The sequence below is a fragment of the Podarcis bocagei genome (assembly GCF_964188305.1).
Source record: "Podarcis bocagei genome assembly, chromosome: 11".
In the NCBI taxonomy this organism is placed as follows: Eukaryota; Metazoa; Chordata; class Lepidosauria; order Squamata; family Lacertidae; genus Podarcis; species Podarcis bocagei.
Genome location: NC_138136.1, coordinates 55,076,994 through 55,102,001, shown reverse-complemented (window position 1 = coordinate 55,102,001; position 25,008 = coordinate 55,076,994). Strand labels below are relative to the sequence as shown.

Genomic DNA, 25,008 nt, shown 5'->3' with positions numbered 1-25,008 from the left:
ACTGTGATTTTGTGCAAGGTGTTGAAAAAGAGTATGGATGCATTTATGAAAAATCACTGCAATAATAATACTTAAAAAATTCTTTCAGCATGGCTAACTATTCTTTGCAGTCCCCAAATTTAAGGCTTTGCGGTTATAGGGTTTTTGAAGCAGGAATCCGTTACTTGAACCTTGAGCACGCCAGTGCAAGTAGATAAATAGGTACTGCTGTGGCGGGAAGCTAAATGGAGGTTCCGTGTGCTCCGACTTCCGTCACGGTGTTCTGTTGCACCAGAAGTGGTTTAGTCATGCTGGCCACATGACCCGGAAAGCTGTCTGTGGACAAAACGCCTGCTCCCTCGGCCTGAATGCGAGAGGAGCGCCACAACCCCATAGTCGCCTTTGACTGGACTTAACAATCCAGGGGTCCTTTACCTTTTTTTACCTACCCTTGATTAGGTTTGATCCAGCAGGGATCCCCTGATGTTTTGCGACAGGGATGCCATTGAGACAGGGATGCGCAAAGCAGAAAAATACCAGCTGATCTTGAGAAAAGCAGCCAAGCCATTTGCCACATGCAAAGGCAGGTCCTTCTAAGGGGTTAGGGTCTCCGATCAGCTTGACTCAAGGAAGGAAGGGGGAATCCTTCCTGCACCAAACTAAATATGGCAAAGAGTCAGTTCCAAAGTTGGGTCAGAGCTCACTCAGTGTTAAAGGTAAAGGGACCTCTGACCATTAGGTCCAGTCGTGGCTGACTCTGGGGTTGCGGCGCTCATCTCGCTTTATTGGCCGAGGGAGCTGGCGTACAGCTTCCGGGTCATGTGGCCAGCATGACTAAGCCGCTTCTGGCGATCCAGAGCAGTGCACGGAAACGCCGTTCACCTCCCTCCTGGAAAGGTACCTATTTATCTACTTGCACTTTGACGTGCTTTCGAGCTGCTAGGTTGGCAGGAGCAGGGACCGAGCAACGGGAGCTCACCCCATCGCGGGGATTTGAACCGCCGACCTTCTGATCGGCAAGCCCTAGGCTCTATGATTTAACCCACAGTGCCACCCGCGTCCCCACTCAGCGTTCCCCCCCCCCAAATAAAGTAACATTAGGTGCCCCTTCAGCTCATGTCCTGTGGAAGGCTGCCATTTGCCAAAGGGATAGGGAAATAAAAAGTTCACGTTCAGGGGGAAACCCTCTGTTTCCAGAGTACACGTCAGAAATGTAGGACGCTTCCCATATGGATGCACTGCTAAGCAGCTTAAAAGGACAAAAGCCTCTGCAATGTGGTGAAAACGCACCACCTTGTGGCTGGAGATGATTCTTGCGAAGCAACACTATTAAAAGGATGCCAGATACTTTGAAAGAAAACCACCAGGTTTGGCGCCAATGCCAAAAACGCCTTATGTTCCAAATTTAAACGACGTCCAAGCTTTACAAGATGACAAAACGAGAATCATTTGATTATTTTTATTATTGTTTTATCACATAAAGGCACACTGATTTTGTTACACTTTATTCCCAGCTCTTAACACTGCACAGCCGGTACACACACTTTATGCAAAATCCATTCAAGAAAAACATTTTTTGGCAGCAATGCAAAATCCCTTCCCCACCTACATTTGCAGAAGTATTCCAGTGCGGTGATCTAACAGCTTGGAAGACAGCATTGATTGATAAAATAGCAGGCTTTGGTGTAAGGCAAAGTTAGGAGATACTTGGCATCTTAACATTTGTTCAATAAAATTCATACTTAGAAGTCACATTTTAACTCAGCAGGACGTACAAGGTAAGTGGAGATTACAGCTAGATTCACACAATTGAATTAGAGATGATCTAGTTATAGTCTTTTTTCCAAAGAAGACTTTGCAATATCCCCCCAGCCTGCCAGATGGTCCATACCAGTCTGTTTCGTGGATTTGCAAACAAGTGGGGCCATCTCCTCCTCCTCCTCCTCTCTAAATTCTTCTAGTGAGCATGTAACAGTTGGTGGAGAGTCCATTCAAGATTCTCGAATTTCCTTTAGGCTGTCTTCTCAATGATAACAGCTATACCTTGGCCTCCTCCAATGCAAGCCGAACCGACTGCATATTTACCTCCACGGCGCCTATAAAAAAACGAGAAAGAACAAACAAGAAAATAAGTTATCAAGGCATCACGACTCAAGCCTTGCCATCTGTTCTGAAAGACTTTTAATTATTTGAGTTCTACCGTTCCTTTCTTTTGCTCCACAGAATGACATCTAGGGCAAGGACTGCCAAGCACACTGCACTGCGATGCCTTGATGTTGGTGGAAAGAGTGTTTCCTACAGCAGATAAGCAGGCTGACATACCGTACTTTTCGCTCTATTGGACGCACCGGACCATAGGAGGGGGAGAACAGGAAAAAAAAAAATTCTTGTTCTCCCCCTCTAAAACAAGGTGCGCTCTGTGCGTTCAAGGTGCGTTCACCCGAAGCCTCCGGAGCCCAGCAGGAGTTTCCACTGGGCTCTGGAGGATTTGGGTTCCTTTCGACCTGCTCTTTGGGGCTGGCGGGGGGGGGGGGAGAAAGCTGCTTTCCCCACCGCCAGCCTCCAAACCAGGTTGGGTTTGGAGGCTGCTATCCGCAAGCCTTGGGAGCCTGGAGGGAACTCCCGCTGCGCTCCGAAGGCTTGTGGATAGCTTCCTGAAGCCTGGAGAGCGAGAGGGGTCGGTGCGCACTGACCCCTCTCGCTATCCAGGCTTCAGCGAAAGCCTGCATTCGCTCCATAGGGCACACACACATTTCCCCTTCATTTTTGGAGGGGAAAAAGTGCGTCCTATAGAGCGAAAAATACGGTACTTGCTGGAGGGAAGGGAACACACAGCCATGTTGCGTGGACCAAGCTACACTCCTTGTGAATCTGAGCCAGACTGCAATTAGCAAGCTAAATTCTGTTTATTTTTATCTCAGCTTCTTTATACCAGTTCCGACTATTTATCCATCTAGCCCACTATTGACCCTGACTCTGAGCTCTCCAGGGTCCCATGTGACAGTCTTCTTCTCCATGACTTCCTACATCATCTTCTTAAAATGCAGATGCCAACCGTGCTCTTTTCCAAGCATGCATTCCACAGCATTTTAAAAAGCAAAACCGAGAAGCGTTCCCAAGAGGTTCCTTCAGGCTATTCACTGACCTTAGTTCGTGAACCAGGTGAGTAGTGATCCTTGAACCCGATGCCCCCAGTGGGTGACCCAAAGCAATGGCTCCTCCATTGACGTTTGTTTTCTCTGGGTCTAGATCCAAAACCTTCTCTACTGACAAGTACTGTGGAGCAAAAGCCTCATTGACCTTGAAACATGAGAGAGAGAAAGTTGGAAACACCTATATGTTGGACTGCTGTAACATACTCTACTTGGAGCTATCCTTGAAGACAGTTCGGATGCTTCAAAAGTGATGCAGAAAGCAGCTTTTGCAAGGGGTGGGTGAGCAGAAAACCACTGGCCAAAAGTATATATATATATATTTTTAAAAATCAAAATGAGAACATGAAAGGTCAGATGCAAATCCTGCTTTAAACCTTTAACTTCCCAACTTATTTAAGAATGTCTGTAACCTCTTTCTAACTCATAAAACTCAGGGTGGCAGACCTGAAAAAATGAATAACATAAATTGCAAAACATATACTAAAAACACAACCAAGTTCCAAATAAAATATCCTCCAAGAACTGAAGGGAGCAAAATAATAATAATAATAATCATCATCATCATCATCTAATATTCATGGCAAATGTTGGCTTGAACCAACAATAAAGAGGTGCTGAAATGCAACCAGGGAAATAGCTATACAGATCTCCTGAGTTAGGGAATTTCAGTTCCAGTGTTTGAAAGCTGCTTCCAATAAGAGATGAACAATCTTCAGCAGCCTGTACTTAGACCCTGCCTAACCCATAGGCAGACCAAAGACTGCACTTAATAGTTCACTTTTAAGTGAACGTCACTTGACTATAGCTTATCTCGGGAAAAGCTGAGCTCAAGTTCCCATCAGTTCCGGCCAACGTGGCCAATGGATCAGGGATGATGGGAGTTGTTTCTAACAAAATCTGTAAGGCCATAAATTCCCCACCATGTGAAGGCCATATTAAGGTATTGTTTCATTCTTTCTGGGTTCTGCACAGCTTTCCTTACCTCAACTAAGTCCATGTCTTTCAGGGAAAGGCCAGCTTTCTTCAGGGCTTCAGTAATAGCAGGCACTGGACCTTTGTTAAAAACATACACATGCATGAGGGCAAGTAGAGGAACTGATAGTTCAGTGCTTTATATACACACACACCAAGAGTGGGCAACCTGGTGCCCTGCAGATGTCGCTGGACTACAGTTCCCATCATTCCTGACCACTGGCCATGTTGGCTGTGACTGATAGGAGTTGCAGTTCGACTTCCGGGTTGGCGCCTCTGGCAATGGCGGATTTCCTCCGATCGGGAGGAATCCGCTCCGTGGAAAACAGGGTCTGAACCGCCACGGCGAGGCGGAGACCCATCAAAAACCACAGGCGGGAGAAGCCTGTGGACGTGGGATTCGGCTGGCACCTTTGCCTACTCGCGGGGAAACCCTGTTTTGGGGATCCGGAGCGACGTGGGGGTGAGTGGCGCGGTGGTTTGCATCGACTGCTTCTTTCATGGAGTGAAGCTGCATTGCTGTTGCCGGAGAGCGCTGACTTTTTCCTGTGGACAATTGGATTTTAAACAACTGCCCGTGAGTAGAACGGAAAATTGGACTATGAAATTTCTTAATTAGGCACCAAAAGTGGGAAGGTCTAAACAGGAAGTCCGCCTTCCGCTTTTGTAGATAGATTGAAGCAAAGACACGGCAAGCTAGAGTTTAGAAAGTCGTGTGTAAAGGATTTCATTTTTATCATTTAAAATTACTGAAACCCCTTGGAAGCATGAGAAGAGGGGGGAACCTTTTTTAGACTGTTTAAACCTGCAGAAGAGAGAGTAAAGAAAGGCAATTTTCCACCGTCTTGAACCTGGGAGCGGGGTGTCAGGACAGACGTTTTGGGGAAGTTCATTGACTGTGGACAAACGTTTTTGACAGATAGTTAAAAGAAGAGAAACATATTGACTCCATTGTTCCCTTTCGCATTTAAAAGGAACAAAATATCGACAAAATATCCGAAAAAGGAAAACTTTGTTGCTAGATCTGCTTTTAATAATAATAATAAAAAAGATGGATACAAATAGAAATTGTTTCCCCTAGAGGGAGCTTGTGAAACTGTTATTAAAGTCGAACTGGGGAGCTTTGCAGCTGTTAAGGTTAAAGATCGTGGGACCAGACTTCGACCTTGAACAAGAATGTGCTCAGAGGCTCTGGTGCTTGCCTTTTGCAAGACAAGTGCTTTATTTGAACAGTTACATGAGAAGATGGATTTGATGACTGTTGCGATTGGAAATTTTGGACAGGCAATGGGTCCTATATAGAACCCACGCAGGAATTAATCCAGGAATGTGCTTTGACAGATCAGATGAGGGAGGAGGTTGTTGCTGGACCTCGGGTGGCAGAGATGGAGGGAGCTGTGGCCCAGCAGGAACATGAGTTGGTGGATTTGACGAATGAACCTGGAAAAAGTCAGATTTGGAGAGATGGAGTTCTGTTTGGCTTGGAGATGGGGGGCTGGATGGACCCCCCTATGCAGGGATGTTTTGACCTTTCAAGTCTGGCTTTGGGCCGGGGAGTTGTGGGGGCCCTTAACTTTGGAGGGACCTTGAAACATGCCTTTAAATACCACATGGATTTCAGTGTTGACTATGGAAAAGGGGCTGACTTGTCGAGAAGGGACAAAAATATTGTCAAGCTGGAGTCTCCCTGAGTGAAAGGAGCAGAAGACAAAGTAAAGTACGGGTATAATCATGAAGAAGACCTGCGGTAGGGACATGGAAAAGACTTAAGAGCCTTGGATATAAGGTCACCAGGTTGATGGACTAGATGGATGGGATAGAAAGGACTGACAAAACCCGAGACCAGGAAGAAGAGACGATGGATGAAGATTGGAAGACAGTTTTAAAATTTTATTTAGAAAAGTATTGTAAAATTAATGAGTATTAGAAAAATGTTGGAATGAAATTATTTGGCTTTAGCAGAAATGTTAAAAAGAATTATGTAAGAATATGTTATGGTTAAAAGAATTTGGTATAAATAAGATTTAAGTTTTAAGTTTTAGGGTTTTTTATGGTAAGATAAGGTTAAAATAGATTAAGGTAATTTAATGACAGAATATTGTGAAAGATGCAAAGGATTTGCTGAGATAATTAATAACTAGAATACAAAAAAGGGAGGTGTGAGGAGGTCGATGAAATAAGTTAATGAAAGTTAAGGATTTGGGAATATTGGATTTGTTGTTCTCTTTGACATTTGGTGGGAGGGCGTTCCACAGGGTGGGCGCCACTACTGAGAAGGCCCTCTACCTGGTTCCCTGTAACTTGGCTTCTCGCAGTGAGGGAACCGCCAGAAGGCCCTCGGAGCTGGACCTATTAGACTGGTTACTTAAAGATGTCCCAGAGACTTACAACAAATTTAGAAACATGAACATAAATCATATAACGGGCCCTGAGGGTCATCCATTCCAACCCCCTGCAATACAGGAATGTCAACTAAAGCATCCATGGCAGATGGCCGTCTAGCTCTGCTTAAAAACCTGGCTCCAAAGAGTTGTCAGCGAAGGAGCCAGGGGGACCTCACTGGGGAGAGCTTTCCACAGATGGGGAGCCACAACTGAAAAGGCCCTGCCCCTTGTCATCCTGCTCCGAGGCTCCCTTAAAGAAGGGCCTCAGGAGTTCATGCTGTTGCTGCAAATCAGGATTTGCGTGGGCCACCTTGCACACGCTGGGAAAGTCCCCAAGACTGTAACTTACCAATGCCCATGATGTTGGGGTCGCATCCGGACGCATGGTAGGCTACTATTCTAGCCAATGGCGTGAGGCTGTGCTTTTTCACGGCTTCTTCACTCGCTATGATCACTGCTCCGGCCCCGTCACATACCCCCTAGAAAGAGAGAAACAGACACTAAATCTGCGGCTGAGAATTGACAAGAGTTTGTCCTGGATTAGATGTTATGCGGACTCAAAAGGGCAGCTTATTGAAATAATTGAAATACTTTATTGTCACTTGTACAACTTGTATACAGTGAGATTACACGAGCACCCCCCACTCAGCTCTCTTAGTCTTAATTCCCACCAAACCCAAAAGTCAGTTGCCCTGTTGTTATCTTTTCATTCAGCAGCCTAACAGCCCACGGATAGAAGCTGTTCTTTACCCTGTTGGTGCGACTAATCATGCTTCTATCTCTTCTGCCTGAGGGCAGGAGGTCAATAAAGTGCCAGCCAGGGTGTGAATCATCCCTGAGAATTTTCCTCACTCTCCTGTGGCAACGTTCTTCCACTATTTCATCCAGCGGATTTACGGGATAGCCCATAATATCTTGTGCTGTATTCACCACCCTCTGTAGGCACTTCCTATCAGATGATGTCAGAGCAGTCATCCTGGGCCATAAGAACTGGATTGCCTGATAAGAGGGCCATTCTCGTGTAAAACAGTGGCAGAGACATATATGACTTAGGTAAAGGTAAGGAGATCCCTGACTATTAGATCCAGTCGTGACCGACTCTGCGGTTGTGGCGCTCATCTCGCTTTACTGGCCGAGGGAGCCGGCGTACAGCTTCCAGGTCATGTGGCCAGCATGACTAAGCCGCTTCTGGCGAACCAAAGCAGTGCACGGGAACTCCGTTTACCTTCCCACCGGAGCGGTACCTATTTATCTACTTGCACTTTGACGTGCTTTCGAACTGCTAGGTTGGCAGGAGCTGGGACCGAACAACGGGAGCTCACCCCGTCGCGGGGATTCGAACCTCCGATCTTCTGATCGGCAAGTCCTAGGCTCTGTGGTTTAACCCACAGCACCTCAAGCTTAGCCTACACTATTAACACTCAGGTTTTAAGAAGAGGTTGGATGGCTGTCATGGATGCTATGGTTGAGATTCCTGCACAGCAGTGAGTTGGACTCTCAGGGTCCCTTCCAATTCTACAAATCTATGGTTCTAAGTATCTGTGGGTACACATTGCGATAAGCTTGCCACTTGTGCCTAAAGATGAATCTGAAATCAATTCCACCAGCTCTGTGTACATTGGACACGGCCACAGTTGAAATTTGAGCAGCAGAACTGAAATTCAGTGTCCACGAAAGCCTAAATAGGCAGTGTGTGTGAAAGGGGCATTGGAAAGGAAGCATATATTCAGCGAAGGATCCCAGGGCAGATACGTTCCGCACAGAAACATCCAGTATCTACTGTAGATTGTGGGGCAGCCTGGTCATCTATCAGCAATGTCAGGAGGAATGGGACGTCCAGCACTGGCAAAGGGTTGGCCGAGATGATCTTTCTGAGGTCCCTTCCAACTTGATTCTGCGAGTTCCATTGCTGCACAAAGTCCTAGCATCCGCTCAGCTCCCTGTCAAACCTGACTTTTCACGTAATGTTTTACAAAATTAGGGCTGCCATATGTCCGGAATTTCTGGGGATCGTCCTTCAAAAATGGCGTCTGGGCAGAATTTCCGAAAAGCACTTGAAATGTCCGGGGAAACCTGTGTTTGCAAGCAAGCAAGCAAACAAACAACCTCACTTTTTCAATTTTTGAAATATGGCAACCCTAAAATTCTTGCAGCAGACTCAGCAAATCTCAATTTCTGTAATGTTACTGCTTTTGCAAAAATGGCATCGCTTGCAAGGCTTTATTAACTGCACCCCAGAGCTGGCTTGTTGTGGGCAAGGATAACTGACTAATAATAATTATTATTATTTATACCCCACCCTCTATTTCATATGGTATGATTTATTTATTTTTTTAAAAAAGAACCCTGAGTAATCTGACTTCAGCTCCAGGGAAAAGAGCTGCATCTGAGCAAATTGTTCTTAGACCAGGATTTTAAGCTCCCTGGCTCACCGAGGCATTTGCAGCTGTGACGGTCCCATCTTTCTTGAAAACTGTAGGGAGCTTTGCCAACTGTTCCAGAGTCGCCTCCGGTCGAGGGTGCTCATCCCGTTCCATGCTCTGCTTGCCTTTCTTGGTTTTCACTTCAATAGGTGCCATTTCAGCTTTGAAGTGCCCGGCTTCTTGGGCTATAAAAACAAGGCAGCCAACGTCAGTACGTCACAGAGGAAGAACCCAAAGAGATCGGCTGGTGATTAAAAAACCCCCTCTGCAGGGGCCGCGCTTGAGGTAGATGACAAAGACGACACCCAGTGCTTCTCTTTTAGAAAAAAGGGTGCGGGAACTCACCATGAGCTTGTTAAAGTACGTGCCACTATTTTAACCAGTGCTTTCCTTCTAGGAAAAAGGTGCTGGTACTGCGTACCTTTGAGCACCCCCAGAAAAAAAAGCACTGATAATAATTTTATTATTTCTATGTCTTCCATCTGACTGGGTTGCCCCAGCCACTCTGGGTGGCTCAACAAAATACTAAAATACAATAACCTATTAAACATTAGAAGCTTCCCTAAACAGGGCTGCCTTCAGATGTCTTCTAAAAGTCAGACAATTGTTTATTTCCTTGACATCTGAAGGGAGGACCTTCCACAGGGCAGGCGCCACTACCAAGAAGACCTCCTGCCTGGTTCCCTGTAACCTCACTTCTTGCAGTGAGGGAACCGCCAGAAGGCCCTTGGAGCTGGACCTCAGTGGGGATGGGGGATGGAGACGCTCCTTCAGGTATACTGCGCCAAGGCCATTTAGGGCTTTAAAGGTCAGCACCAACACTTTGAATTGTGCTCGGAAACGTACTGGGTGCCAATGTAGGTCTTGTAGGGTTGGTGTTATATGGTGCTTGGTCCATGGGGTTTCCTTCCAGCAGTGACCCCTCTAGATGGTTGGTTTGACCAGACGTGTGAGTACTTAGAGCCAAGAACAATGACGGAGGGCAAATAGACCAACTGCACGGTCTGTGTGATCTCTGCTGTATGTTTTGTTGTTAGAAACCACCGTGTGCATAGTACAGTGCTACCTCTAGTTACAAACTTAATTCGTTCCGGAGGTCTGTTCTTAACATGAAACTGTTCTTAACTAGAAGCGTGCTTTCGCTAATAGGGCATCTTGCGCTGCCAGCACACGATTTCCGTTCTCATCCTGGGGCAAAGTTCTCAACTCGAGGTAACTCTTCCAGGTTAGCGGAGTTTGTAAACTGAAGTGTTTGTAACCTGAGGCGTTTGTAACTCGAGGTACCACTGTAACATAGAAAGGCAGTACCATGGTACCTTGGGTTAAGAACTTAATTCGTTCTGGAGGTCCGTTCTTAACCTGAAACTGTTCTTAACCTGAGGTACCACTATAGCTAATGGGGCCTCCTGCTGCCGCTGCGCCGCCACCACATGATTTCTGTTCTCATCCTGAAGCAAAGTTTTTAATCCGAGGTACTATTTCTGGGTTAGTGGAGTCTGTAACCTGAAGCGTCTGTAACCTGAAGCATCTGTAACCCGAGGTACCACTGTATACAAATTAAAAATGAAATAAAATGAAAAATGAAACTGCAAAACGGTGCCTAAGGAACCACATCTTTGCAAATGTGCTGCCTGTAGAAAACGGCAAGCACTCTATGGCACTTACTCCCTAGCAAGTTACATGGATGAGCAACGTGACACAGTTTTCCAAAGCAGATGTGGAAAGACAGCATTGGTTAGGTTTTGCTCACTAATTTTTTGTGTGTGTCAAGCCTGAAAGAACTGGCCAATGAAATTGGTTAACATTTGCTCATCTTAAAATACAGTGGTACCTCGGGTTAAGTACTTAATTCGTTCCGGAGGTCCGTACTTAACCTGAAACTGTTCTTAACCTGAAGCACCACTTTAGCTAATGGGGCCTCCCGCTGCTGCCGCGCTGCCAGATCACGATTTCTGTTCTCATCCTGAAGCAAAGTTCTTAACCTGAAGCACTATTTCTGGGTTAGCGGAGTCTGTAACCTGAAGCGTATGTAACCTGAAGTGTATGTAACCCGAGGTACCACTGTAGTCAACGTTTTTAGTCAAAACAGCCTTTTAATACTGTTTGGGGGAAGCTGGGAGGGAAGGGAAACATTCCCCCTCTCTTTTTCCTTGCATTTTGTTTTCTACATGAAAGAGCATTCCATCACGCAAGTGGTGCAGCCCAGAGATAGGTCTACTACCTGCCACTTATGAGAACTAGGCTTCCCTTTGAAATGGATGACGCTACTGTACGTTTTTAACCCTTGTAAACCCACTGACCAGCTTTCCACCTCTGCTGTGTCTTTACTGCATAGCGGTCACAGTCTTCCCTTGTGATGTTGTATTTCGCAGCAAGGTTTTCAGCCGTAACCCCCATAGGGGTTTTAATATGCAGATCTGTCAGCCCTGCCCACAGCGTGTCTTCCAGCTGCAAGGGGGATGAAACAGACAACGCAACAAGATTAGTAACACCATTACAAGATTTTGGGGGTAATGAATTCAGCGATTGTGGGAAAAAGCCAAACAACACAACACAAACAATGGCCAGCTTCAGGAATGACTACCAGGCAACAACTACCAGATATACACAAAGCTGCTGAGAGCAATGGCAAAGCATCCAACGCCAGTACCTTGAGATCGACTCCAAGTTTTGTTCCAAAGCGGACATTTCGGACAGCATATGGACTTTGGCTCATACTTTCTGTTCCACCACACAGCACCACCTCCGATTCTTTAAGGCAAATTTCCTGTTTTGAGTGGGAAGAGAGAGAAAAAGCTCATTAGGGATTTTTTATTTCACCATTTCAGGTTAGTAGTTGTGCGTCAGATAAGTGCATCAGAAAACACCTCAGCTCATTACAGATGAATCTAGACCAAGGAAGGACTTGACAATACTGTGGTACCTCGGATTAAGTACTTAATTTGTTCCGGAGGTCCGTTCTTAACCTGAAACTGTTCTTAACCTGAAGCACCACTTTAGCTAATGGGGCCTCCCGCTGCTGCTGCGCCGCCGGAGCACAATTTCTGTTCTCATCCTGAAGCAAAGTTCTTAACCTGAGGTACTATTTCTGGGTTAGTGGAGTCTGTAACCTGAAGCGTATGTAACCCAAAGCGTATGTAACCCGAGGTACCACTGTACCAATTTACTTTCGGAGGGACAGCAGGCCAGTACATGAAGGGAAAAAATGCTATGCCTCCACACCACCTTTCCACAACCCTGTGGGTGTTGCACGAGGCTCCAAAAATTGTGTACCTGCACTAGGAGCTGTGTGCAGAGGAAGAGTGGCTGTCTACTACCCCCAATATCAGAGGCAGAATACGACTGATTACCAGTTGCTGGGGGAACAACAGTGGGACAGAGCAACTACTTTCCTGTCTCGCTTGCAAGTTTCCCATCGGCAACAATGGGACTCTGCTGGACTAGTTAGTCCTTTGGTATGATCTAGCAAGGCTCTTATGTTTCCTAATCATTTTGCAACTACTTTGGAAGAGTTTTTGCTTTAACGGCACGGGCTTCTCTAAGAACTTTGCACTGGCTGTCTTTTCTTTTCAGGCACAATTAGAAGTTTATAGGGCCTTCGATAGCTTGGAAACCACCTCCTTCCACAGGACCCGCCCTTTTAAAGTCATCACCTATGTCATAGTTGGTGGGAATCTCTAGCCCATAGGCTCAATGGAGGTCCCAGGGCCTCTCTATCAAGCCTGCCCGATCCTAGGTGGTCCCTTTGTGTTGAGTTTAGCAATTGAGAGCACAAAGAGGCAATTAATTGATGGTGCTTGCTTCCTACAGAACTCCATGTCATTGCAGACCACAGTCCAGGTCTGAGCACATTTTGTAAGAGATATAGTTTGTGCCTGTTTGGGCTAGCCAAGCTTAAATTGAGGAAATGGATCAGATGACGCGAGAATATTACAGTGGTACCTCGGGTTACATACGCTTCAGGTTACAGACTCCGCTAACCCAGAAATAGTACCTCAGGTTAAGAACTTTGCTTCAGGATGAGAACAGAAATTGTGCTCCGGCGACACGGCGGCAGCAGGAGGCCCCATTAGCTAAAATGGTGCTTCAGGTTAAGAACAGTTTCAGGTTAAGAACTGACCTCCGGAACGAATTAAGGTACCACTGTATTCTGCTCTGTTGTTTAGTTTTCTCTTTCATCACCAGTTTTGTGAACTGCTTTATAAAAAAGTACAGGGGTACCTCCAGTTGCAGACGGGATCCGTTCCGGAGCTCCAGTCATTTCCCAAGGTTTCCACAACTGGAGGGATTGCTTCTGCGCATGTGCACATGGCAGTAGAGCGCTTCGGAGCATGCGGCGAAACCCATAAAAAAACTTGCGGGTTTGCCGTGTTCGTATCCTGAAGGATACGCAACCGGAGGTGTGCATATCCAGAGGTACCACTGTACAGTAAGCCATTCACAGTAATGCCCTTGTCTCCACTTTGCAGCTCCCTGGTTATTATCATGCAATTAAAAAGGAAGATGGGAGTATCCAACACATTTATTATTTTCCCATTTCTCGAGTCTCTGCCTGACTTGCACTGGACAGCTGGGCTGATGGAGGACAGGAGAAACTTAGCAATAGGGTACCGCGAGAGCAAATCTAGTACCTGGCATCCATTGACGATGGACTGGAAGCCTGATCCACACAATCTGTTGACTGTTAGGGCAGGAACTGGGACGGGAACTCCAACACGCAAACCCACGTGCCGCGCGAGGTAAGCAGCATCCGCAGAGCTCTGCAAGGAAGGGCAGACGTTGTTGTTGTTGTTTAGTCGTCTAGTCCAGTGTTTCCCAACCTTTTTTGGGCAAAGGCACACTTGTTTGATGAAAAAAATATCGAGGCACACCACCATTACAGCCCCGTGACATCAGCGCGCAGCGTCACACCGGGAGGGACGCACGAAAGTGTAAGTTTCAATTTTTTCCCCTCCCCCTTGCCGGGGAACCTCCAAGCTTTGGGGGTGGGGGGGGAGGAGGCAGCAAAGTGAGGCAGGAAGGAGAGCGCGGCTTGGCTGGGTGAGCTTTGGCAGGGGCAGGGAATGAGAGGCGTGAGGCGGGCGCTGCGGACGGAGGCGCTGCCCGCCGAGCTCGCAGGCAGTCAGGCAGGCAGACGGCGAGAGCCCCGCGCTGGGCGGCCTCTCCTCGCCGCCGCCGCCTCTCGCCGCCTGACTCGCCCGCCTCCCTCCAGGCAACATCTCGCAGCACACCAGGCAACATCTCGCAGCACACTAGTGTGCCGCGGAACAGTGGTTGGGAAACACTGGTCTAGTCGTGTCCGACTAGGGCAGACGTACCACTTGGTTAATGCTGCTCAAAGCAAAAAAATGCAGGTAATGCATAAACTGCAATGCTTGGAAGTGAGAAAACATACAGAGGATCGGCCTCCAAAGATGCCATGTTACAGACTTGCTTGGAACCAAGCTCTGCTGAACACAGTGAAACTAACTCAGTTTAAACATGCGTAGGATTGAGCTGCATGTAACTTTAAGGGAAGTCTAGGGCAGGCATAGGCAAACCCGGCCCTCCAGATGTTTTGGGACTACAATTCCCATCATCCCCGACCACTGGTCCTGTTAGCTAGGGATCATGGGAGTTGTAGTCCCAAAAACATCTCGAGGGCAGAGTTTGCCTATGCGTGGTCTAGGGTGACAGCACACTCAAATTCTGTTGCAAGGGGTAGAGATAATGTTCCAATGTCTAATTTGGAACTCCCCTCCCTCTTTGGAACATTTCCCCCCTAGAGGTGTGGATGGTAATGTTGTTGGCTTTCCATTGCCTCGTTAACCCGTGTTATCCCAGGCTTTTGGAGGAGTTGCTTAGCCTGCTCTGGAGTTTTATGCTGCCCTATTGCTTATGTGGTGTAGTGGTTAAGAGCGGTAGACTCGTAATCTGGTGAACCGGGTTCGCTTCCCTGCTCCTCCACATGCAGCTGGTGGGTGACCTTGGGCCAGTCACACTTCTCTGAAGTCTCTCAGCCCCACTCACCTCACAGAGTGTTTGTTGTGGGGGAGGAAGAAGGGAAAGGAGAATGTTAGCCGCTTTGAGACTCCTTCGGGTAGTGATAAAGCGGGATATCAAATCCAAACTCCTCTTCTTCTTTGGTGAAAAGCAGCCTAACCATCTTAATAAATAATCACAGTGGAATACCTCATGCCTGCTGGGATGCTGGGCATGATTTGGGAGAAATGGTCTTGCAGGGAAAATTTGAACACTTGGGAGGCTGAGTTCAGCCTGAAGGATGGCAATTTCCCATCCCTGGTTTAGGTTACCATCATGAAAGCCAGTTATATGCAGTGATGTGAGGTGGGAAATTTTGGGTTCATAAGCAACAGGTTCATAAGCAACACTGAATGGGTGACAACCGCAAATACAGTATTAAGCAAGCCTGCCACTTTCAAAGTTGTAATTAATGCTTTTCAGGTGTTTATCCCTGGCAAGTTATGTGAGTCAGCATATCTCATGCAGTTCTTTGGATTAACAAAATTTATTGGTGTGTCAACAGTTTCCAGTAAAGGTAAAAGTAAAGGGACCCCTGACCATTAGGTCCAGTCGTGGCCGACTCTGGAGTTACGGTGCTCATCAAGCTTTATTGGCCGAGGGAACCAGCGTACAGCTTCTGGGTCATGTGGCCAGCATGACTAAGCCGCTTCTGGCGAACCAGAGCAGCGCACGGAAACACCGTTTACCTTCCCGCCAGAGAAACACCTATTTACCGACTTGCACTTTGATGTGCTTCCGAACTGCTAGGTTGGCTGGAGCAGGGACCGAGCAATGGGAGCTCACCCCGTTGTGGGGATTTGAACCGCCGACCTTCTGATTGGCAAGTCCTAGGCTCTGTGGTTTAACCCACAGTGCCACCCGCGTCAAAATTTATTAGTGTGTCAACAGTTTCCAGTACCTTTGTTTAAATTTAAGGATCGGGGGGTGGAAACAATGTAAGTGAATTACATGTGTTTGTATTTAAAATTTACAAGTATTCCAGTCAAATTTCCATAAAACACAGCATTTAAGCTGCATTAAGCACACTTTAATTTCACCCCTAAAATAATTTAGGTCCAATACTTGAGTTGTACCAAGACAAAAAAATAACATGGGACATGTTTTTGCAGTTTTCTTACTTAAATACAAATAAAATAAACATGTTCAATTTGGCATAATTTTTTAAAAAACTGGATGCAAAGTAAAAATCTTCCCCATATAAATTACCCTATGCAAATTATCCTAGGATACGAAGAACCAAAGCTCTTCTCTGCATAGGAAATTCAGAAAACACCCACACCATAGGCAAGAGTTTAGAATATAGGGAAAGGCAGGTCAAGGCTTTGGTTAGTATTAGTTATATAAAGAGCTTTCATTTTCACTGTGTTAATAATAAGACACGTGAACTTGGGTTAAGTTACTCTAAATGTCTTTGTTCATTAAGGACTGTACTTGTTATCTGCACACAGAGAAAAATGAAAAAGTTGTAAAGAAAGCAAAACACATTCTGTAGGGTGCAAAAACATATTTACACGATTGTGTGCATCTCATTCCTACCCCCAACAATGCCAGCAGGGGCAAATTCAATGACATAGAATACTCCAAGGGAAACTGTTTTACAAGTGACTTGTTAGAACTGCAGTTGTTCCAGTTTATTTCTAGCTCCTCTGGAATGGGGCAACAGAGCAAACATAGAAAGAGAAAGAACATTAGCATGAGTGCAACAAGAGGATTTGCCAGCTGGCATCTGCTGTGTCCTACCAACCTGCATGACATTGCCCACAACCACACTGTCAATGATTTCGGGAGACACTTTGCCAGCAGCCAGGGCTGAGCGTGCTGCAATCTCCGTTAAGTCTGTGGCAGTGAAGTCCTTGAGCAAGCCTCCATAAGCCCCAAATGGAGTCCTCTTGGCAGAAACAATGAACACACCTGGAATGGAAAAGTTGGAAAACACAATGATGAGGTACAGGAAGCTGTCTTATGAAAACTATTGGCTCAGTGAGCACAGTATTGTCTGCAATACTGAAGTGGGGCTCCAGGGTTTTAGTCAGGGAGTCTTTCCCAACCCAACATCATGGGGGCACCAACCTGGGGCCTTTCACAAAGCCATGTGCTCTGCTAGCAAGCCTTTCAAGATGACCATCTGTTGACAGAAGCCCATGGAGATAAATGAAGGCTTAAGATCCTACACACACCCTTCAGTGAATACAGCCGTTCTTCTTCCAACAACTAAGTATTAAGTAATACGGAAGTGATACGAAAACAAGCCTGCTTTCATAGTTAATATTTGCTTAAATTGGGTCCAAAGTATTTGCTTTTTGAGGAGCTGTGTGGAAAAGTGTGCAGTCATCACCAGACATCAATTCCCTGTAATACTCATTACTGACAAGGTCTTTACTCCCCAGAGTCTGAAGAAGTAGACCAAAGGCCTATTTAATCCGGCATCGGTTTCTCAGAATGCCAAAAAGATGCTACAATCAAGCCATCAGCCCTCTCCCAGCACGTTGTCTCTGATCCTGGAAGTAGCATATAGCCCCTTATACTCCCTGAAAGGAGCAATTTTGAAAGGAGCAAGCTGTGCCTTTTCATGGTTACAGAAAAACACCTGGGGCATTGCACAAGTTTAGAAATGCAAGCCAGTGCAGCAATGCTGTTCATTATGTGGAAACTAGTATACACTCATGACAGCATTTGTCTCCCTATTTGCATACAAAGTCTCTGCAGCTTCCAAAGCATGTTTTACCAGACATTTTGCAAACTAGTTAACTCCACTAAAGTGTCCACATATGCTTAGGGATAGCCAAAGCCTTACAGGTAGTGATTCCCATGTCCTATTTCATGATCTCAAGAAGGGACTACCTAGTTCAACATGTCTTGCTACACCAAACCAGAGCAAGCCCCCTAGAGTGCCTAATTTACAAGGGTCTTGCAAAGATTACTGAGATAACATGCAAGAACGGCTTTGCACATTTGAAATACACTATATAAAACAATTATTATTATTATGAGACTATCCTATTCACAGAAGCTTTGAAATGCTTAAATGATTGCAGTCTAATTTTTAGATGTGTTTTTTTAAAAAGCCAACTTTTTCATAAAAAGTCTCTGCAGCTTGGTGGCTTTTTGCTACAGTAAACATTTCAGTGTAGAATATTATAGATTTATTTTTTTTAATTTGGAGAATGTGGATAGATATCTTTCAAAATGATTGACAACCTGTTATACAAATCAGTCAATGCTAGGAGCTGTTTCTTCTTGTTTTCCAATGCATTTCTTATCAATAAAAAAGTTCTCCTCTCAGCCTCCGTTTCCCCATCTGCAAAATGGGAACGATCCGGGGCAGCTGCATGGGCAAACACAATAAAACCTGATTGAAAAGCTCTGCCTCTGAAGAAGAAAGAAATAATAAAAAGCAAAGGTATGCACGCCGGCAATAAAATAATAATAATAAAAAAGAACCACTCCCAAGCCTCGTTTCTCCTATCCTGTGCTGCTTCGTGTTCTTTGCTCCAAAGCCGTGTTTATTCAAGCTGCCGAGATGAGAGTGAGCACAACGCAACATAAAAACAAAGTAAACATAAAAATAAAAATCTTGCATTTGTAGTTTCTAGGGCGTGTGCTACTCCCAGATCTGGAAGCGCGTGTGCAGCGTCAGGCTTGCAAAATGCAGCCCTGGAAGGAAGGGGAAGAGATTCGGAAAGAGAAGTTTTAAGCCCGGGGAACAACTACTTGCCTCTGAGCAAAGCCATGGCCGCCGCCTTCTCTCCCGTCTCCTGGGCTGAAGGTCTCCCTTTGCACGCCCTGATGCAATCCCGAGGCCCAGCCTGCAGAGGGGGCGGGCGGAGGGGGCCGGGACCAGACCTTTCGGCGCTTAGTTTCTTCCCCTCCTCCTCCTCCTCCTCTTGCCCTTTCCCCTACTTCTTCCCCGTCGCCCAGCCTCCTCGCCTGCACAGACACATCCAGCACAAGCGGACTCTGCCTGCTGCTCCTCGAGAGGAGGGAACAGGTGAGACGCGTGGGCAGGTAACGCGTGTGCATCCTCGAGGGGTGGGATAATGGGGGGTAGCAACCCCAAATTTGGGTTACTCCTTTGAATTGCACCAATTCAATTGCAATAATAGCATTTGAATTGAATAACACCAATTGCAAATAATAGCGGTTTCCTTTTTAATAATGCTTTTATTTAGTTTTTGGAATGGGGGGGGGGAGAAGGAACTTGTCTCTGGGGAGGGGCAGGGAACTGGGTGCAGGCTCGGTAACGCCAAGGTGCTCTCTCCGCATGGTGGCAACGATTACTACAAAGACGAGGGACCCTCGTGTGGAATCTGCGCCCGCGGATGTCAAACTGGGCGGGGAAAGGAGAGCAACGGGAGGAGCGGTTTGGGGCGCGGCAGATTCGCGCCGGCCGTTTCCGGGGCAACGCGGCTTGCTTCATGCTAAAGCGCCTGCCTGGGGAATGTCTTGTCTCTGGGTGGGTGGGCTTGTTATTATTAGTTATTAAATTTGTGTGCCGCCCACCACCCATATATTTCAGGGCGGTTCACAGCATAAAAAATACAAGATAATAACACATTGAATGAATTAATTTATTATTTCGATCACAGACCAGTTCCAGCCCACACACAATTATGGAATTCATAAAACACGATAGGGATGCATTTGAATTTGCAATTGGGTATAACAGGGACAATACAGATATAGCAACAGTTTAAAAATATATAAATTAAAACTTATTAACATATTAAGCTAAAATTATCATTTAAAACCTTAACCATTATGAGAGCACAGCTTGTTCCCTAAGTTTTATGGCAATTGCACAGAATTTGTACACCCTTAACGTGATCTCAGGATCCTTGTCCTCTACCAGGGATTATAGGCATTGAAGTTCAGATTCATTTGGAGATTTTTGCATCGATAATAACACAAAATGCATGGTTAAAACAAGAAAAGCAAAACAATAACTGCCCCCCCCCGCCAAAGTTGGTGGTGGATTTTGGCTCCTCACAGACCTGTGATAGCTCCTACTTTTTAACAAACCAAAGTTCCCAGGATTCTTTGGGGTGTGTGCTTTCGTTTTATGGTGTGTACCTAGCATACCTCTCAAGGTTTTCCCCTCCCTGCATCTCTATAACTGCAAGGAGCCACTTAAAAGCCCCCAAAGGAGTGAGCAAACATGCAAATCCATCAGTTTTGAACCATGTACCTTTTATCACTTTATCTCTCCAAGTCTCCCAAACAACTATGTCATTGGGCAGCCAGGATAAATACTGAGAGTAAATAAGCAAATGAGCAAATAAGAAGTCTGCAAACATGGCGTGGAGGCTGGCAACATCAACCCCACCAGGACACAAACAGGCTGTGCATCCATAGCATTCACCAGTCAAGGAATGGCTGCTGGGAGGAGTGCAGAGAGAAGAAATGGTACATCTGTAACAGCGAAACTGGCCGCCTTCATCTTCCCCAGCTTCATCTTCCCCACAGCAGCGCTTGTAACTTTCCAGCGGTTTGGCTTCACTCCCAAAGGCGCACTTCCTCCATTATCTCAAAAGGCAGACGGATGCCAACAAAAACAAAGCACAAAACTCAAAATCTTTGTCATCTTTGGTAGGTCCTAATAATGTTATTACCTTACTAGGTAATAACCCCCTTGTAATATACCAGCACATCATCCTGCAATTTTTGCTTGAATATTCTCCTTTAGCTAATTTTTGTTGCTTCTTAAATGTTTATAGACGGTTTTTGGAAAATTCATAGTGAGCCTCCCAAACAGAGGTTGTTCGGTCGTGCAAAGCCACTCAGTGGAGAAAAAACGAGAGGGCTGTTACTACATCCCTTAGGCCAGTGTGGGAAGTGGGATAGATTGGATCTTGGATATGATGCGTCAGAGATCTCATTGAATCCATTTGGCCTTTCCCGACTGGGTGGCATTCAGTCACATACCAGCAAATTTGTGTTGTGCAATTATAGCTTATTGGAAGGGTCTTGCTCAACAAGCACTCTTTCCTCAAAAGATAGTAAACTTTTTGCTTTATCTGCCAAAGGTCTCAAAGTCCAGTCTCTGGCATATCCAGTTGAGAAGGGTCAGGTAGAAAGAAGGTGATGAGAAAGACCCTTGTGAGGGACTCTGAATCAGAGGAGACAATCCTAGGCTACATACAAACACCTGGTATAAGACATATTCCTACGTTCCTAGGGATAGATTGCTAAATTAAGTTTTTTTAAATGCAAAGGGGCAAAAAAAGCCAACAACTGCAGACTGCAATCAATAGAGGCCAAAATGCTGTTTCAGAACTCATGGGTTGAACATAATTGTGAAGTTTTGTAGCGCTGGTTTCTTTTAACAGCCAGCCTCCTGTTTTGAAGGGGAGGCAGCAGCATGGATGGCTGTTTACAGAATCAAGTGTCTCCACTGCATTATGAGGCATTTATATTTTGTTAAAATAAATCTGAACTGAAACAAGATAATATATATGACAAGCCGAAGCTGGGAGCTTTAGTGGAGGGTGAAAAGGCATACTAGACCATGTTTTTGCTATCATTTATTATGAAATCACTTTAAGATGCTTCATAGGAAGTGATTCACGAATGAAATAGATACAAGGCTGTCAGTTTCATGCCTTTTCTGTCATGAAGAACCTGGAGCATCTCAGATTGTTGTTCTTGGGTTATTATGCATATCAGAAATAGATGTATGCAACCTTCCCAAAGCAGTAGCATATTATGTAAAATACTGGAAAAGACATTATCAGCCTTCTGTTGTCATAGTTCTTGGGAATCGTAGATTCGGTGATCTGGTTTGCAAGCCCTCTCCTTTGCCCTGCTTCAGTGGGTTTTCAGGCTCTCTTTCCCCCTCTGCTTCTGCAGTCCTTAACTTATGCATCAACTATCCCAGGTTTTTCTCTGCTCACTGTCTTATCATTTTGTTTTAATTTGCTATTGCTGTTACTTCCTTTTCTCCTCTCTGTTTCAGTGTAGGGAGAAGATGCATACATAAATCCATACACCCATAATTTTTTTAAAAAAATATGATTCTGCACTGGGAGTGGGGGCTCAGGAAGGTGGAAAAGGGGGCTAGATCAGGAGTGAGAATAATTTTTCTAATCTATCTTGTTCATAAGCTCTTGAAAAACTCTCACCGTTGCAGTTCCTGGTCTGTGATGAATAGCCCACTGCGCAATCTGAGTTCTGTGGAACTGAATGATGGAATTTGTGCTAACAAAGGCATCTGAGACCAAGAAATAACTGTTATGTCCCTACTGCTGCAGTTGGATGCTGATGTACAAAAAGAAACTTAAGGAACAACAAAAGGTGTTCCTTAAGTGTTGCTAAGTAGATTTAAACAGAGCCTGTCTATATTATGGATATGTCGTAGTTAAGTGTGTTGAACCTGGGGAGATCTGATTGGTGAGATCTGAGTTCAGATTTTTACCCAGCCATGAAACCTCCTGGCTGACTTTGAACCAGTCGTGCGCTGTCAGCCTAAACTACCTACTTGAGTAAGAGTTGCTTCTGAATGCCAGGAAACTGCAGGAGTGGAGAGGTCTCTTGTGCTCTGCTTGTGGGTTTCCCCGTGGCATCTGTTTGGCCACTCTGAGAGTCAGGTGATTACTAGATGGGCCATTGGCCCGCTGCAACAGGCTCTTCTTAGGTCCCTCATAGGACTGTTCGGAGGAGAACCATATACAGTGGTACCTCGGATTACATATGCTTCAGGTTACAGACTCTGCTAACCCAGAAATAGTACCTTGGGTTAAGAACTTTGCTGCAGGATGAGAACAGAAATCGTGCTCCGGCAGCGCTGCAGCAGCAGGAGGCCCCATTAGCTAAAGTGGTGCTTCAGGTTAAGAACAGTTTCAGGTTAAGAACTGACCTCTGGAACGAATTAAGTACTTAACCTGAGGTACCACTGTACCTGATTCATTGCAGGAGTGGCTAGATTTATCACATTTATATCTCAGTCAATAGAGCGTAAGACTCAATCATGGGTTGGAGCCCCACTTTGGGCAAAAGATTCCTGCATTGCAGGGGGTTGGACTAGATGACTCTCGTGGTCCCTTGCAATGCTACAATTCTGTGAAACTCACTCTTTCCCCATTCCAAAACTTTTAACCTTTTAAATCCCACTGTGTAAGAATTGGTACCTTCCTGACTTTCAAATGCTAAGCTCTTTATTGACATATGTTAATATCCCAAACATTGAACTCTTTTACCTCCATGCCTCATGAATGTATTCAGGGGGGCAGCTAAAATTGTGCCCATGCCTATTTTGGAATAGGACTAGCATTGTAGCAAGGCACACCCCATTTGTGCTGAACTGTTCCAGAAATTAAGCATGCTCACTTACACAGTGGTGCCCCGCAAGACGAATGCCTCGCAAGACGAAAAACTCGCAAGACGAAAGAGTTTTCTGTTTTTTGAGTCGTTCCGCAAGACGAATTTCCCTATGGTCTTGCTTAGCAAGACGAAACGTCTTGCGAGTTCTTGCGAGTTTGTTTCCTTTTTCTTAAAGCTGCTAAGCCGTTAATAGCCGTTAAGCCGCTAATAGCAGTGCTTCGCAAGACGAAAAAACCACAAGACGAAGAGACTCGCGGAATGGATTAATTTCGTCTTGCGAGGCACCACTGTATACCAGTTACCTCTGAATACTTTTCACGGAATACAGGTTTTTCTCCAAAAGCTTCTGGAGGGGCTGCCACATTGTAACCCTACCCTTCTAACGGCTCATAGCAATAGAACTCTTATATCATTTGTGAAAGGCTTTCTCTCTGAGTTTGTGGTCTCTCAAATTCGATAAAGTCCCTGTTTTATTATTTGGCTTCTGTTACTTGATCTTTAAAAAAAAAATAATTAAAAAAAAACATTAAGTATGCCAATGCAATTACAACAGGGATTAAAGGCAAAATACAACAACAAGAAGAAAATTACATTGGGAGCAAGGGATCATGGTTACTAACAAATATATTTGTTCTCCATTGCAGATTTCTTCACGTGGCCCTTGGATCCTGCAGCACAAGCTGCCACTCAGAGAATGAAACAAATGCAAGTAATCCACAGTGTTTAATGGCAGGCTGGTTTTTTAAATAAATAAATGTAATGAAAGGATACCCAATAGTGTGCTATTGGTTTGGTTTTGCCTTGTCTTGGCTGTAGGTTGTTAGTGAGTTCCTCCCATTATGGCAATGGTCCAGAGTTTTTCAAACCACCTTAGCTTTTCTCCTACTTTCCTATGATGCACTACAGGGAGTCCCTATAAGCAATAGGGAAAACATACCTTTTGTTGCTTTTTCCTTAACTGTAGTTGAAACAGCATTAAAGGCTGAAATCCATAAAGCTTCTACCACTGAGGAGACCCATCACATATGCCATAAAGTGTCATGGAATTCACACCTCGTCTAGCATAGCTGAGAGCTTTTTACCTGCAACTCTAAACAGCCTCAACAGGGTACAGGTTGCTATCTTGTACCCCTGCAGAGATGGAATAGAGGTATTCACCCTGTCACCCCTTATTCCGTTAAACTTTACTTTTTTATAAGCTTGACTTTATTGCTTTTGGTCTGTCAGAAGCAACCATGAACCAAATAGGAATGTGAATTGTTTTATTGGCACTTCTTTGCTATAATAATGTTTGCTCTTCAGAAGTGTTAATTCAGGAACCCCTAGAAGCCATAATTATTTAAAAAACCACAAGCCCTATAATCAGAGGTCTACCTTTTAAGCCTCCTGTTCACTTAGGTACAAGCCCCATCAGGTTCAGTGGGGCCTACTCCCAAGTAAGGATTCCTTACTTAGTATTCCTGCCCTAGTCTTCACATTTCAAACTGGATTGTTTCTCAAAAGGCCAGCGTACTTTTTCTTTTCCTAGGATAGAATTGTTCAAGAAAAACAGTCTGCAAATACATTGTGGTTTAACTTAACTGAAATAGATTTCCCTATCAGCTTGTACTTCACTATTCTGCCAAATGAAACCAGGGATGTTGATATGTGTATCTGTGCATGCAAGATGCAAATTTCTTGCATACAGCAGTGCAGAGATGAGAACCTTTTGTAAAATGCTTTTGGGGAAGAACTGACGTGGATAAAAGGAGGTAT

The 25,008-nt window shown here is 45.2% G+C and overlaps 1 protein-coding gene and 1 long non-coding RNA gene across 2 annotated transcripts; one reads left to right on the top strand and one right to left on the bottom strand.

The window, feature by feature from the left end:
- Positions 1–1,423: 1,423 nt before the first annotated feature.
- ACAA2 (acetyl-CoA acyltransferase 2) lies at positions 1,424–18,798 on the bottom strand. The gene is made up of 10 exons (XM_081213101.1): positions 18,653–18,798; positions 16,682–16,848; positions 13,545–13,673; positions 11,564–11,680; positions 11,214–11,361; positions 8,923–9,098; positions 6,840–6,969; positions 4,117–4,187; positions 3,125–3,279; positions 1,424–2,075 (listed from the first exon to the last, which is right to left on the bottom strand). The coding sequence occupies exons 1-10, from the start codon at positions 18,666–18,668 to the stop codon at positions 1,991–1,993; spliced, it is 1,194 nt and encodes a 397-aa protein (XP_081069227.1). The 5' UTR covers positions 18,669–18,798; the 3' UTR covers positions 1,424–1,990.
- LOC308597397 lies at positions 18,771–24,028 on the top strand. Its single transcript, XR_014012931.1, has 2 exons — positions 18,771–18,925; positions 23,898–24,028. It is a non-coding gene; the product is annotated as an uncharacterized lncRNA (long non-coding RNA).
- The last annotated feature ends 980 nt before the right edge of the window (positions 24,029–25,008 follow it).